Below are 14,960 nucleotides of genomic sequence, written 5' to 3' on the forward strand. Positions count from 1 at the left end.
TTTTGACATCTTTAATACTGTGGTGTTGAACTACTCTTTAGACTCTATGTCTTATGTAACTTTTCATGTATTTGTTCCTAGTTCCCTTGGCTAGACTATAAATTGTTTAAGGAAAAATTAATGTCACAAAGTTTTTTAAGAAAATAGTATGACATGCCTTGTTAAGTGCCATGGAGAAATAAAAAAAGGTATATAACTAAGATGTCTACCCATGCCATGAATGCAGACGGAAAGTATAGAAATTAGAAACACAACTGGTTTTATATTTTTTCTAGTTACTGGCAAACTGCTTTATGCATAATAGCTTGTCAGTAAATATTTTTCAAATGATTAGGTCCAGCAAGTATCAAATCTCAGACTGGCTCGTTAAGCAATGTTTTCTTAGTCACTACGAAATTAATGCTAGCCTAAACAAAATAAACAGGTATATCTTTGGGAGGAATAGAAATGAATCTAAACCTAATCATAATAAATTCATAGACCACAATAATGGATTTTTAAAGTTCTGCCATTTTCATTAACCCACTGGCGTAGAAAATTGAATTTACTATTTTGCTACTTTTTTTAAATTTAAGTATAAATATTAGATTAGTTCAAAATGTAACTTCCAGCTGAAGTCAGCTATGCCACAGCAAACTCACACTTTTGAATTCCCTTCACTTTATGTGAATGATAACAAATGAAAGCAAAATTTTTACCTTTCCTTCCTCAAGGTGAAGCAGGAGGACTTTATCTCCTGGTTTATAATCTTTGAGCAGCTCTGCTGACTTCCAAACTTCCTCAGGATCAGGTATCCAAACTCTGGCAAACTAGAAGACAAACAGAAAAAAAATTAAACTAGCAAATCAATTACTTTATAACAATCTATAAACATTATGAACTTATTTATAATGAAACAATTTACAAAAGAATAAATCTTGGCCAATATTAAATTTAATATTTCTTTATTTGTTTATTATGATTTTATTTATTTGACAGAGAGCTAGAAAGAGCGAGAGTACAAGTGGTGGGAATGGCAGAGGGAGAGGGAGGGGAAGAGGCAGGCTCCCTACTGAGCAGGGACCCCGATGCACGATCCCAGGACCCCATGATCATGACCAGAGCCGAAGGCAGACGCCCAACCAAGTCACCCAGGTGCCCTGAAATTTAACTTTTAAATTAGTAGTTGAAAAGTACTTTAGTCCCAGTAGTACCATCATGCCCATATTATTTAAAAAATATGCTCTGGGGATCCCTGGGTGGCGCAGCAGTTTAGCACCTGCCTTTGGCCCAGGGCGTGATCCTGGAGACCCGGGATCGAGTCCCATGTCGGGCTCCCGGTGCATGGAGCCTGCTTCTCCCTTTGCCTGTGTCTCTGCCTCTCTCTCTGTGTGCCTATCATAAAAAAATAAATTAATTAAATTAAATTAAATTAAAATATGCTCTGCCCGTTACCTGGGTGATGGGCACTGAAGAGAGCACTTGATGGGATGAGCACTGGGTGTTATACTATGTGTTGGCAAACTGAATTTAAATTAAAAAACGTAAAAATAAATAAAAAAATAAAATTCAGTTGACGATAAATAAATTAAAAATATGCTCTGTACTGTGGTAATAATTTTATACTGCATATAAGTCAAATCATTCTATTTTACACCTTAAACTTATATAGTGCTGTATGTCAATTATATCTCAAAAAAATTGGAGGAAAAAAGTTACTCTGAATAAACAGCTACAATTAAAGTTTGAATTTGCTTTACAGTAAATGCTACCTGAAAATGTAATTTTAAGTAAAAATGTACAAATAAATCTATTTTTTCACTGAATGTTGAACTTTTAAAAATGTCAAAACATGAATGTGAAGCTCTGGTATTAGTGGCTCTGCCAGCTTCAACAACATAGCTCTCTTTTTATGGCAGGATTTACAATTTGAATCTTTGGTTGTGGTTTTCATCCTGTGTTCTGCAAAGACTTGGTGACTTCTCAAGTATTCCTTAGGGACCATTAAGGTGTGGAAAAGAGGAGAGTAAGCTTGTGACTTGGAGCCACAGCTGTTTTATAGACTGGGCATCTGGAATTTCCTTTGAAGAAAGCTCTGCTGCCAATTGAAAAAAAATTAAGAAAGCAATGTTGTCTAGTATTTTGCCTTCATTATTATATAAAGAAGAGTGAAATGGTATATCTGATTAGCAGTAAGTTTGGTTCTCAGAGCCTTAATATCATGAAAGAAGTATGGTAATCAATCATCAGGGCTTCGTGAACCAGCAAATCTTTAGCCTCAACTAGACATTCTCTGGACTTAAGCCAATTTGAGACTTTGGGTCAATTTTGAAGAAAAAGAAAAATATACATTAACATGAATGAGTCCTCCAAACACCAAACTCTTGAAGAAATGTTTTATGATTGCTTGGATTCCTCAGGAAGGAATCTCTCTTTATGTACATTAAACCTTGAAGCTCATTTTCAGGAGTATATCACATATAAAAATATCACCACCACCAGCCTTTCTCTATTTTATTTTCTTCAAGTTCTTATTATTACCTGTACTTACTCACTGTTCTATGATTGCTTGTTTATTTATTTCTTTTTTTATTTCTCCTCCTCTATTTGAATAAAGCTCCATGTCTGCCTTGTTCAATACTACATCAAGTGTCTATGTACATAGCTGCTTCACAGCAGGGCACTTAGTATTTAATGGAAGAATCTCAAAATAAAGGGTATCTTCTTAAATTGAATAGAATTTGTATGGTAAAGAAAACTTGTGATTTCTTTACTTTTCTCTTATTATTAGATTTATAAAAACTTGTCTGAACAGTTTGCAAAGAAAGAGAGAGTACTGAACTATGTTATAAAGTCTAATTCCCAGGAGTACCATACTGGCATCTTAGCCTTTATTTCAGGCATCTGTAAAATGGGGATTATAGCAGTACTCATTTAGATCATCTCAAGGGCTTTCATACAAAGAAACCTTGTGAAAAGCATAAATCAATATATGCATACAGGTTGAGACTGTTACCAAGTGTATATTCCATAAAAAATGATTACTAATGCTATGTCAAATATGCTACAGAAATTTGTTTTATAACTTTTGTCCCAGATGCACAGTCCATTAGCTGAGTAATAGCTGTTACTAAATTTACTAGAGGTTACTAAACCTTTACTAAAGGTTACTAAAATTTTACTCATTCAAGAAACATTTCTGTGTACCAGCGGCTGTGTACTCTGAAGCTCACTTTAGAAAACCAGTATTTATATAACTTTCTCTGGAAGGACTGACTGGTTCCAGGAGAGATATGCAATATATGAGATTCAGAGACATGAAGTGACCTATCATCTTGACGATGAAAGCACAAAAAGCAAAATGGGTTCAAGTGAATTTGCAGAAGCATGACTGACCTGCTCTAAATATGAGGGTATTTTCAACTAAACCTAGAAAGAAACACCTTCCTGTTATTTGTCAATACCAAGTTCTGGCTCAGGTTTCCACAAGTGTTTTGGAAACACTCTGAGTGCATACTTTGCCAAAGGCTAGATTTCCAAGAGCTAGCAACACTTAGAGATAGTACAGGGAGGCCAAGGCCCTTAACACTCACCACGGGCAAGATATTTAAACATCAAACATCACCCTGATAACCAAATTCCCCATTATCCTATCTCTATCTCTTGGGAAAGTATCCAAGGAGAAATAGGTCAGAACTCGGTCTATTATTACCATTGCCTTTTTATGGTTCTTTTCCATCTTAACCGAGGAGATTGGTGACTCTGCAAAAACAACTATACTGGAACTGGGTCAGTCTGGGAAATAAATAAATAAATATTTTTTCCCAGCAACTTATAAACATAAATATAATATATATATACATACACACACACACACACACACACACACACAAGGCATATACATATATGCCTTAGTTGCTGAAAACGAGAGAAATTTCAACCTGACAATGCCCCCTTCTTATTGCCTCTGTCACCTCCAACCCTACCTTCTACTTCTTCCCTAGGCCCCCAGTAAGGATACACATAGCAGCCCTGAGAAATAGGACTGAACTTGTCCAGCCACAGCCAGTGGCGAGAGACTGCCAGAAGACTGCAGCGGGAAGACAAGGCCCCAAGATCTTATGAGAAACCTGGAAATGGAACACGACAGCAAGAGTCAGACAGAATCAGAAATAGGAGTGGACACACATACCCACTAAGTCTGTTCAGGATTTCCTGGGAAAACAGAAGCAGTTAGGAAAAAGATAACCCTAGCCAAAGTGAATCAGACTGGACACAGCTCCCAGCAAGACAAGGGAGGGGTCCATGTCATGCAACTCTGCTGTGTCATCACTAGCTAGTAGATGGTGAGACTCTCCTGCAAGGCTCCTCATTCCCTTCTCCTACTCACACTACTCTAATTTTGTCCCTCAAAAATCTCATTTATAATACCTCAGACCTTATTTTAGTTATTTATGGATCTATCTACCTCCCACACCAGGTTACATACTCCTTAAGGCCATTTTGGAATCCTCTATAAGGTTGGTCAAGGTCCTTGCCCATGGTTGATGAGCAGCACATCTGTGCTGATGTAATTTAAGACAGAGGTAGGACAAGGTAAGGAAAAAAGATGGGAGAACTGGGAGGAGAAGCAGCAGAGGCAAACTTCAGAGGCCTACCTCAGGATTTTTCCTGAGGCCACAAAACATAGTTGAGATGGGACAGGAGTCAGAGACCAAGAGAGATCCTTGAAGTAGTAGGCAGAGTAAACATTGCTGTAGGAACCAATAGGAGAAGGGAAAGCAAAAATTTAGGACCTGAGGTACTGTAACCAAAGCCAAAAAACTATAGGAGATGAAGAAAAGATTAAGAGGCTTAAAAGAGATAATATTAAAAGGTAAACATATCAAAGAAGATTTATGACAATTCAAAGGAACACCTCATTAGAAAGGTGAGTAAGGACAAAACAGAGATGGGCTAAATTTTATGATGATAGGCAAAATCTGAGTAAATAATGCTAGCACAGATTTAAGCTGAATAGCTTACAAGGAAAATACAAACCATCTGTCCTTCTGTAGTACAGTTTAGTAGGGCCTGCCTGGCAATGAGGAGGAAATACTGACAGAGTCCAATAGAAAAGCACTGGAAAGGTGGGTTTGGGGGACATGCCTGCACTGGCACTTTCAACGAGGGGCACAGGCAGTGCCAGCTCAGCCTAGCATGGCCCTCCTACCTTCTTAGGGATTACGCCTATCCCTGCAAATGTAAAGAGGCACCAGTCATCTTTCTTTTTGTGTCCTCTTGCAACACTCAAGAGGTTCCTGATTAATGCAGATGACTCACTAGAAATTTCGCTAACTTGCACTTTGTCAGTCAAGGAATTCTGAGGTGTGGGCCCCAAGAGCAGTTTTTCTGAAGCATCAGACACTTTGGGAATAAGACTGACAGCACTAATAGAGCAAATGATCAGTCCCTAGAACCCAAAAAAATCTGACCCATGTGATTCTCTCCCCTCTCCCAAACTCCCACATACATTACTCACTTCTCAGACAGCACATGTGCACATCTTTCCTAGCTCCCCCATTTAAACCATAAGCAGCCTGACAACATAGGATCTGCCTTGGTTCCTGAATGTCTACAAAAATGAATGCTTTATGTGACGATTTAAACAAGGCTATGACAAATAATAAGTGTCCTCCTAGGATATGAACTGAAGCAGGAGAAAAATCCTGAATTATCAACAGCCCCTCCTCTGAATTCTATACTAACATTGATACTTACATGGTTACTAAGTAACTCATATAACCTTTAGGGTATGTTTTGGTATAAAAAAAAAAAAATCAAGTGCTACTACCCTAAAGCACATAATGCACATATATACATATGTGTACATACACACACATGCACATATATACATATATTACATATATGTATATTATGCATATAGATTGTGTTCCAGATGGTGGAAATATATATATAGATCTGAAACACAATCCCTCCCTTTTTCAGCCAGCAAACTCCTATTTATCCTTCATGTCAGTGTTAAAGTACCACCCACCTCCTCTTAAAAGCCGTTCCTCACCTTCGGCACTCCATTCTCAATGTCCCCATTACTTCATACAATCTTCACTAGAATTCTTATCCCACTAAATGAAAACTTTGCATGCCTAATATCGCTTCAGCAACCGTGAGCTCCTTGGAGGTAGGAATATGTTTTCTTTATCCTTGTCTCTTCAGCACTTAACACAGGGCCTGCCTATAATAATTTGTGAATGAACCTTTGTTATAAGAATGTTCTTGGCCTCAGACATTGTACCCTAGACGGTAGACTAAAAGAAATACTAGCAAAAGGTCTCAAAATCTTCTAGAAGGGTCTATAAGTTCCAGAAATAGAGAAAAATGCGAGCAACATTAGATGGTTGAGTTACATAGGAAATCACAATGTGCAGACATTGTACCCTAGACAGTAGACTAAAAGAAATACTAGCAAAAGGTCTCAAAATCTTCTAGAAGGGTCTATAAGTTCCAGAAATAGAGAAAAATGCGAGCAACATTAGATGGTTGAGTTACATAGGAAATCACAATGTGATGATAGAAAGCAAGGAGTCAGGCGTGTAGGGAGTAAAAGAGTAATGAAATATTCTTTCTTCTTCCCCATCACACAAACTCATGCCTCCATCCCTTCATGATTCATATGTTTAAAGTGGAAGCTACTCCTCAATTCTAGAACAGACCTCTGCACTCCCAACGCTACCACAGATTCCTCACTCAGAAGGTGAAGGAAGTATTGTGACCACCGCTTCCACCAGCCATCTGCTGGAGCAACAAAGTGGGGGAAACAGACAGGAAGAAAGGTAAACCAGAGCATTACAGCAGGATAAGGGGTCACACTAAAATGGCAGGAAAGAGAAGAGATGGGCCGGGGGTGAACACACGGTGCATCCTGGGTAGGACTGGAAGTGAAGGGCAAACATGTTCTGTGCCCCTGCTGGAGCTCCATAACAATGCTGTTGGTGAGGGAAATGACAAACACCAACCTTGCTTTGTGGAACTTGATGAAGATTGTAAGGAATGAGAGCATGTTTTCTTTGTCAGTAGAGGCCTAGATATTTTACATCTATAATTTCATCCAATCATCACCATGACCTCATTACTAACCCATTTTAACAGATATTGAGGCTCAGACCTTAATAGTAGGTAGAGCTATGATTCAAATCTTTATTCTAAAAGCCAAAGTTCTTTCCACTCTACCATGTTTCCCCCTTGTTAAATATAGATCTTATTAAGAAGAAACTCCCCTCCTCCATCCAAAACTGTTCCTCTTGGTATCATACTCAAAACAGCTATTAAACTGATCCATGTCATCAGGTGAAACTTAAGAATGTCTCATCTAAGATAATGTGTCAAAGCCACAGTAATCAGCATGGCATCCATTCTGCAGTATTCCAACTGGCTCTGACCAGAGAATGAGGCTCTGCCAAAAATAAGTTTAGGAAATAATAGCAAAAAATCATCTGAGGATGCTAAAGACTAAAATTTTAATAGGTGAATGATTCCAGCTTCACTTACTTCTATAAATGAACAAAATGATACGGTTGATTTATGATTTTTTATTTTTGTTACTCTTGAAGTTACCCAGCATGTGCTGTGAAATGTGCATGGTTTAAAAGTAAATTGAATTTGTCAGTTTCTAGCAGGTACTGAAATTATTTTAAACTTAGGAAGAAAATAAGAACTCTTCAAATTATTGGATATGTTTTGTTACCATCAAGAGCAAAACTTAAATAATCTTATTTTTCTAGAATTTTATATGAGATGGCAGAGCTTTGGAATGAATATTTTTAGACACTGTAGTTCTTTAACATCTCTGTAAAGATTATTTTTGGAAGTAGGTCTCACTTTACAAGTGCAGTCTTAATACGTGCATCAAGAAAAAATAACTATATATGCTAATGGTATTTGAGGATAAATTTTAAAATTTTAAATAAGTAAAATAATCAAAAGTAAAATACAATCACCAACAAAGAAAGGAAACATATTGATCATTTTCATCACAAGGCCCTTATTTCGCTATGCTTTGTTTCACTTTCCTGTCTTTTACTTAATTCTTGCAATATTCTTTAAAATTGTTATCAAAGAGGTTCCTCATTCAATAAACAGCCTGAGAGAGGTTAAATAACTGGTCCCAAAGTCACTCAGCTAATAAGTGACAGAACAGAGACAGGATTCAAACCCAAGATGATCCTGAAGTTCAAGATGCTTAGAATGTATAAGGAAGAATAAGATCAATGTAATCCAAATAAATCACTTTCTCCTGATTGTGACCAAAGTTGCCCAATTAAGCAAAACTCACACCTTCCTACCATTTTCAACACTTGCTCCCAATTTAGAGACTAGTATACAGGGTCATGTTAAATATGTATAGGCCTCTGGATAGAGAGATGTCTTCCTCCCACACAGAACATCTATCATTTTGATAAATGATTTGGTGCTGAAAGAAGTCATGGATAATTTTTAAATCTCAAGTAAAATGTCTCAAAGAGATAAATTTTGAAGGAATCAGACAGCATATACACTATATGAGACAATATAGTTAAGTAGACATCGGTATGCAGGTTCCCTCCATTTATAACAGGTGGCTCCCTTTGTTTTGCTCCCAGCTTTGGGGACAGACACCTCTGGCTAAGATCATGGTCTGGTGCTAACTTGGGACACATTACAGGTCTTTCATAATCTAGCCCCTGCCAACTTCTCCAGGCTCATCTCTCATCATTCCTGGCTTGTCCTACAGCCTCTAACAACTGCAAGCACCATGCAGCTCTCCCCTATCTCTTTTACTTCCCAAATCTGGGAAACCCCTCCCCCATCCTCATCAACCACTTCATGCCTATGTGTCCTTTAAGCACCCACCTTTCAGCAGCTTTTGACACTGACCTTAGCGCATACCTGGAACATTTTTTTGCCTGGTTTCTGAGATACCCCATCTTCACGGTTCCCTCAAATCATTCTCTATCACTCCTTTTCAGTCTCTTGTGCCAGATCCACCTTCTATGTCTTACCTCTAAATATTGGAATTGCCCAGATCCCTGAGCTGGCTCTGTTCTTTCTTCTAATATAGTATTAAGGGTTCAGGCTATAGGACTAGACTATTTGGATGTTATTGTTTACTAGCTCTGAGGTGTTCCTGTGCCTCACTGACAATGAGCGTAACAATAACACCTACTAACTGGAGTTATCATAAGGATTTTTTAAAAACATTTTTATTGATTTACTCATGAGAGACACAGCAAGAGAGAGAGAGGCAGGGATACAGGTGAGGGAGAAGTAGGCTTCATGCAGGGAGCCTGTTGGGAGGCTCGATCCCGGACCCCAAGATCACACCCTGGCAAAAAGGCAGACGCTTAACTGCTGAGCCACCTAGGTGTCCCATATCATAAGGATTAAATCTGTTAATATATGTAAAGTATTCAGAACAGTGTTTAGCACATAGAAGGCAATAAATATCAGGTATCTTCTTCATTAATATTAATAGTATTAGAAATCACCATTTTTATATTTATACTGTATTCCACCCACCTTCATGAGTTTATTTTTTTTATTCCTTCATGAGTTTAAATACAATTTTTTCCCATATTTCTATCTTCTAGCCCAGTTCTTTCCATTGAACTCCAAATCCACAGACCCATATAACTAGCTAAGATTTCTATTTAGATGTCTTATAGGTATTTAAATTTAACAAGCCCTAAACAGAAGTCTTTGTTTCCACATACTTTTAAATCTGTCCTTCCTGTAGTATTCACATTTCAGTAATAGGCATCTCTACCCAGCTAGTTAGATGCTCTTGGGAGAAAACGGATATTCTCCTACACTCTCCTGCATAAAATCCAACATTAAGTCCTACCTCTAACATACAACTAACTTCAATCCATCTCTCTCCACCTCCACTGCCAACACCCAAGTCCTAGCATCATAATCTTACTCTGATGCTGGAAATACTCTCTTATCAAGTCTCTCCCACATTCCCAATTCAGCAGCCAGAGTAGTCATTTTTGTTTGTTTGTTTGTTTGTTTGTTTTAAGATTTTAAGACACACAGAGACAGAGAGAAAGGCAGAGACACAGGCAGAGGGAGAAGCAGGCCCCATGCAGGGAGCCCAATATGGGACTCGATCCTGGGTCTCCAGGATCATGCCCTGGGCTGAAGGCAGTGCTAAACCGCTGAGCCACCCAGGCTGTCCTAGAGTGGTCGTTTTGAAATGGAAAAATCTGCTAATGTCTCACCCTTGCTTAAAACCCTTAATAACTCAGGATAAAGCATTCATATAATCCCCTAAGGTCTTGCATTACTGGGTGTCTATGAGGGCAGGGACTGTGTTTATTTTGCTCAAAACTGATACCCAAGGCTAAACATAGTGTCTGATCCGCAATAGACACCCAACAACCATCTACTGAATAAATGAACATCCTATTTCATCAAATCTAAGACACCATCAATGATAAAATGCATTCCTAATGTGAAAAAACAATGTGTATTTCAAAACTGAGTAAATATATCGGATCATTATTATATACATTGTTCTTACCCATACCTCTGACTTTATGTCTCTGATGTTTTTCCTTTTCTTCTAATAATTAAACCTTTGTCAAAAGAAACTTTTATAACCTTTCTTGAATAAGGCATACCTTTAAAAATACAACAACCCACTTTATTTTTTTAAATTTTTTTATTGGAGTTCAATTTGCCAACATATGGCATAACACCCAGTGCTCATCCCACCAAGTGCCCATCACCCAGTAACTCCAATCCCCTGCCCACCTCCCCTTCCACTACCTCTTGTTCATTTCCCAGAATTAGGTGTCTCTCATGAACAACCCACTCTAAAAACTCAATTTCAGTGTCATGACCTCCAGGAAGCTTTCCTGGACCACCATGTAAAGGCAGGAGCTCCCACTTGGACCATCCACAATACCTGGTTTTTATCTCTATGTACTTGCCACATTCCATTATTATTATATTTATACATGCCCGTCTCTTTAACTAGTTGAGACTTCTTTGAGGACCAGATCTGTGATTTATCCACTGGCTTCACCTCCATTCCTGGCCCAATAGTTAGCAGATAGATGCTCAAGAAGATGTCTGTTGAGTGAATGAATAAATGAACAGATGAGTCTGTAGGAGCCACAGAGCTTCCACAGATTGGAATGTTATGTAGAAAGCCAGTCAAGACAGAAGCAAGAAAGAGATTTGAAAATAATTAGCTACCCAACTACAAGCATGAGTGGAAAAAAATAACCCAGTCATCCACACTTCAAATTCAAGCTGGTTTGCCCAGATGAAACAACATTTCTCAAAAGGAGGATACTTCAAAAACGAAGAGAACATGCTTAAACATGAAGAGCTTCTAAGGTTCATAAAATGTGTTCACATTTATATCTTACGTACTACCTATCCCTCTGCCTGTAGCTTGAGTAGACTTTGTTCAACAGAATCCCCATAAAAATTGTTCAAACAAAACCTACAATTTTCATTTTGTAGCATTAATATTTTTAAATGCATATACAACAGGTTAGGCTAATTATATAAGACAGCAGTGTTCATTTGATATATAGAAAGCACAACTAAATGGATGCTAAACACCAACAAGGCAGGTGGCCCCAGAGTTACCCTAAAAGAAGAGGAGAGGGATCCCTGGGTGGCGCAGCGGTTTGGCGCCTGCCTTTGGCCCAGGGCGCGATCCTGGAGACCCGGGATCGAATCCCACGTCAGGCTCCCAGTGTATGGAGCCTGCCTCTCCCTCTGCCTATGTCTTCCCTCTGCCTATGTCCTCTCTGCCTCTCTCTCTTTCGGTGACTATCATAAATTAAAAAAATAAAATAAAATAAAAAATAAAAAAATAAAAGAAGAGGAGAGTTGCACAAGTGATGCTTGCGCCTTCAGCATGATGAGACAATTACTAGAGAACCAAGAAGCAGAAAAAAGTAGATATTGAGGTTATAAACCACTATCTCAACAATGCCCAAACTTCTAGAGAGAACAAGAGTACACTCTTTTCCCTCAAGTGTGACAGCCCTAAGGTGCGAAATAGCATTACTGAATTGACAAAGAAGACCATCCAAACTGACTGGTTTGAGTTCTCAACAGGACTGAGAAGAACTGATAGGACAAAAGGGATAACAGAAACATCAAAATCAACTTTCGCTAGATTTTAGGTAGAAAACTCTCATAGTTTATGAAATAAAGGACATCTGTTTTTGAGCAAAAACTACTTCAACTGTATATGCTGAGAGAATATTTTGAAAGATAAATGCAGCACAGGCAAACTGAAGTTCTGACAGAAGTTGTGCCTCAATCTTTTACTCAGATGTCAAGCTGGTATCCTAGCACTGACTTGACCACACCCTTCTAGAAGACTGAGATGAATCTCCCTGTCAATTAGAATTTCTGTCTACGGTAAGTGAGGAAGGATATTCTTTCCTTCTATCCCCCCACAACCACTGCTTCTCATTAAAAAAAAATCCAGGGATCCCTGGGTGGCTCAGCGGTTTAGCGTCTGCCTTTGGCCCAGGGCGTGATCCTGGAGTCCCAGAATCAAGTTCCTCATCAGGCTCCCTACATGGAGCCTGCTTCTCCCTCTGGCTGTGCCTCTCATGAATAAATAAATTAAAAAAAAAAAAAAAAAAGCACATTCATGAGGGGTACCTGGGTGGCTCAGTGGTTGAGTGTCTCTGCCTTTGGCTCAGGTCATGATCCCTGGGTCCTGGGACAGAGTCCTGCATCAGGCTCCCCCTGGGGAGCCTGCTTCTCCCTCTGCCTATGTCTTTGCCTCTCTGTGTCTCTCATGAATAAGTAAATAAAATCCTTAAAAAAAAATCCATGAGTTTATTTCTTAATACACAACTAAAATTTTTGAATATTGCCAAATTACCACACACCTAAAACTGTTTTCATTTTTTATCATACAGAGTTAATTTCCCCTTTCTAATTTTTCCTAATATTCTTATTTAAGTTTTTATTACAGAAAATTTCATTGGTATTTTAGTGCTCTTTATACAAAAGAGGTTTTGTCTAGCTAACTCACTGTACAGCCTTCATAAAAGTTACTCTAAATTTACTTTACTTTCAATTTGTATCTGGGATAATCAGCTTCATATATTTATTGCCCATTGTGTAAAAAGTACTTCCTTTTTTTTACCTATAACTACTTCTTTGAGCTGCAAAAAAATGCCTCTGAGTTCTTATTTATGTAATGAAGAAGTCCACGTTGCCCTCTTCATGTGCTTCATAGCTTTCTGAGCTTTCACTAGATAAAAAGTTCATTCTTTATCCTTCCAGATGGAAAGGTTCAATTTTTTTTTGAACAGTGCCTCACATCCTCCTACTCATTCTAACATATTTTTAATCTCTTTGAATTTCAATTTTCTCACTTACAAAATAAAGCAATTAGACAGTGTAGAATCCAGAGTCAAGGTTAAGAACATGGGCTTTGGAGTCAGACAGACGCAGTGACTCCAACACTTTGCAATGGCGTCACCTTGAGAAAATTATCCAACTTCCTTTCTCAGGATCCTTATTCATAAAACTGGTTATTAATAATACATATGTCAATAGTCGATGGTACTGTAATTGGGCTGTAGAGTGACAGATAGTAGCTACACTTGTGGTGAGCATAGCATAACACGTAGACTTGTCCAATCACTATGTTGTACACTTGAAACCAATAATGTAACATTGTGTTTTAACTATACTTCAATAAAAATAATATATACATCAAAGAGTAGTTACCCAGATAAATGAGATAAAGTTTAAAGGCCATGACATGGTATTGTCACTACCCCTATGCCATCCTACCTCCAAATTTAAAGACCTCATTGTGCTTCATCTGTAATCTTTTACTATATCTACAACACACTGTGTGCTTTAGTTCCTGCCCCCTTGGGTTTAGTATCACCTCACTAGCATCTTCTCAATTCTGAGTTCTCACTGTGTCAGCCTAGGACACCCCCAAACTCTACTTCAAAGGCTATTACTGAGCCCACTGCCCAAAGCATTCTCCCCTGATCCCCAACTCTCCTTAAGGCTGGTTCCATCTCACACCTCAGGTCTCAGTTTAGATGTCCCCTTTTCAAAAAAGTCCTCCCTGGCCACCCTGTGGCCACCCTGCTTTGCTTCCCTGGGATTATGTGTCTCTCCATCTAGCCTGAAACCCCTGTTAAGAGAAGGGGACACCATTAATTCCTGAATCTAGAACAATACCTGTTAGGCAGTTACAAATATAGTTATAAATATGTAAGGAATCAAAGTGCTCAGGATAGTGTTTGGCTGGCTGAAAAAAAATAGGTTAAGACCAGGATGTGAAAGAACTCACATGCCATGCTAGGCAGTTTGACCTTTATACAGCAGAAGACTGGAATTCATTAAAGGTTTTTAAGCAGAGTAATAAGTGACCAATGTTTCTAATAGCTTAGTTCTAATTGGAAGTTCTTTAAACCTGATTGAAAGAACATCTTGTACAACTTCTGCTTGTGATTAATTATTCTCCCCTCCCCCAATTATGCATGTCTGTAGACAGGATTAATCTAATATACACATAACTGCTTCCAAAACGTCATTCATATTAGACAAATGGGGCTTGCGCTGGAGGGACTGGGAGTCATACAGCCTCATGAATGATGGGAGCTAGAGGGGAGATTCTTGGCCCTGGAAATAAGAGACCTGGGAGTAAAGAGCAGGGAGAAGGTAGGAGCCAGGGTGTAGGGGAGACCCTGTAGTGAGCCAAGTCTGAGGGCAAATGAGCAGGACACCTCATAGGCTGTTGAGTCACCTAAGAAAAAAAATCCTGTTGGCTTGCTTCTGAACGGAAGTGTTTACTCTTGGGCTCCAGGATACCTCCTTATCCTATCAGCCCCTCCTTTTTTTTTTTTTTTAAAGTATCCTTTTACCTGAATTTTAGCTGTTAAAAGGAGCTACAAAAGGTGGCCTAGGCCCTACATTTGGAAGAAAGG

General features: G+C 38.6%; 1 protein-coding gene across 4 annotated transcripts in view; it reads right to left on the bottom strand.

Annotated features, from left to right (window-relative positions):
- The window catches only part of MYO5A (myosin VA), a 199,002-nt gene that overhangs the window by 134,040 nt on the left and 50,002 nt on the right, over positions 1–14,960 (bottom strand). For all 4 annotated transcript variants that reach the window (XM_072738571.1, XM_072738570.1, XM_072738569.1 and 1 more), the window contains exon 2: positions 699–809. In XM_072738571.1, coding sequence (XP_072594672.1) covers positions 699–809 — 111 coding nt within the window. The remainder of the gene's footprint in view (positions 1–698; positions 810–14,960) is intronic.

The sequence above is a fragment of the Vulpes vulpes genome, chromosome 15 (assembly GCF_048418805.1).
Source record: "Vulpes vulpes isolate BD-2025 chromosome 15, VulVul3, whole genome shotgun sequence".
Lineage (NCBI taxonomy): Eukaryota > Metazoa > Chordata > Mammalia > Carnivora > Canidae > Vulpes > Vulpes vulpes.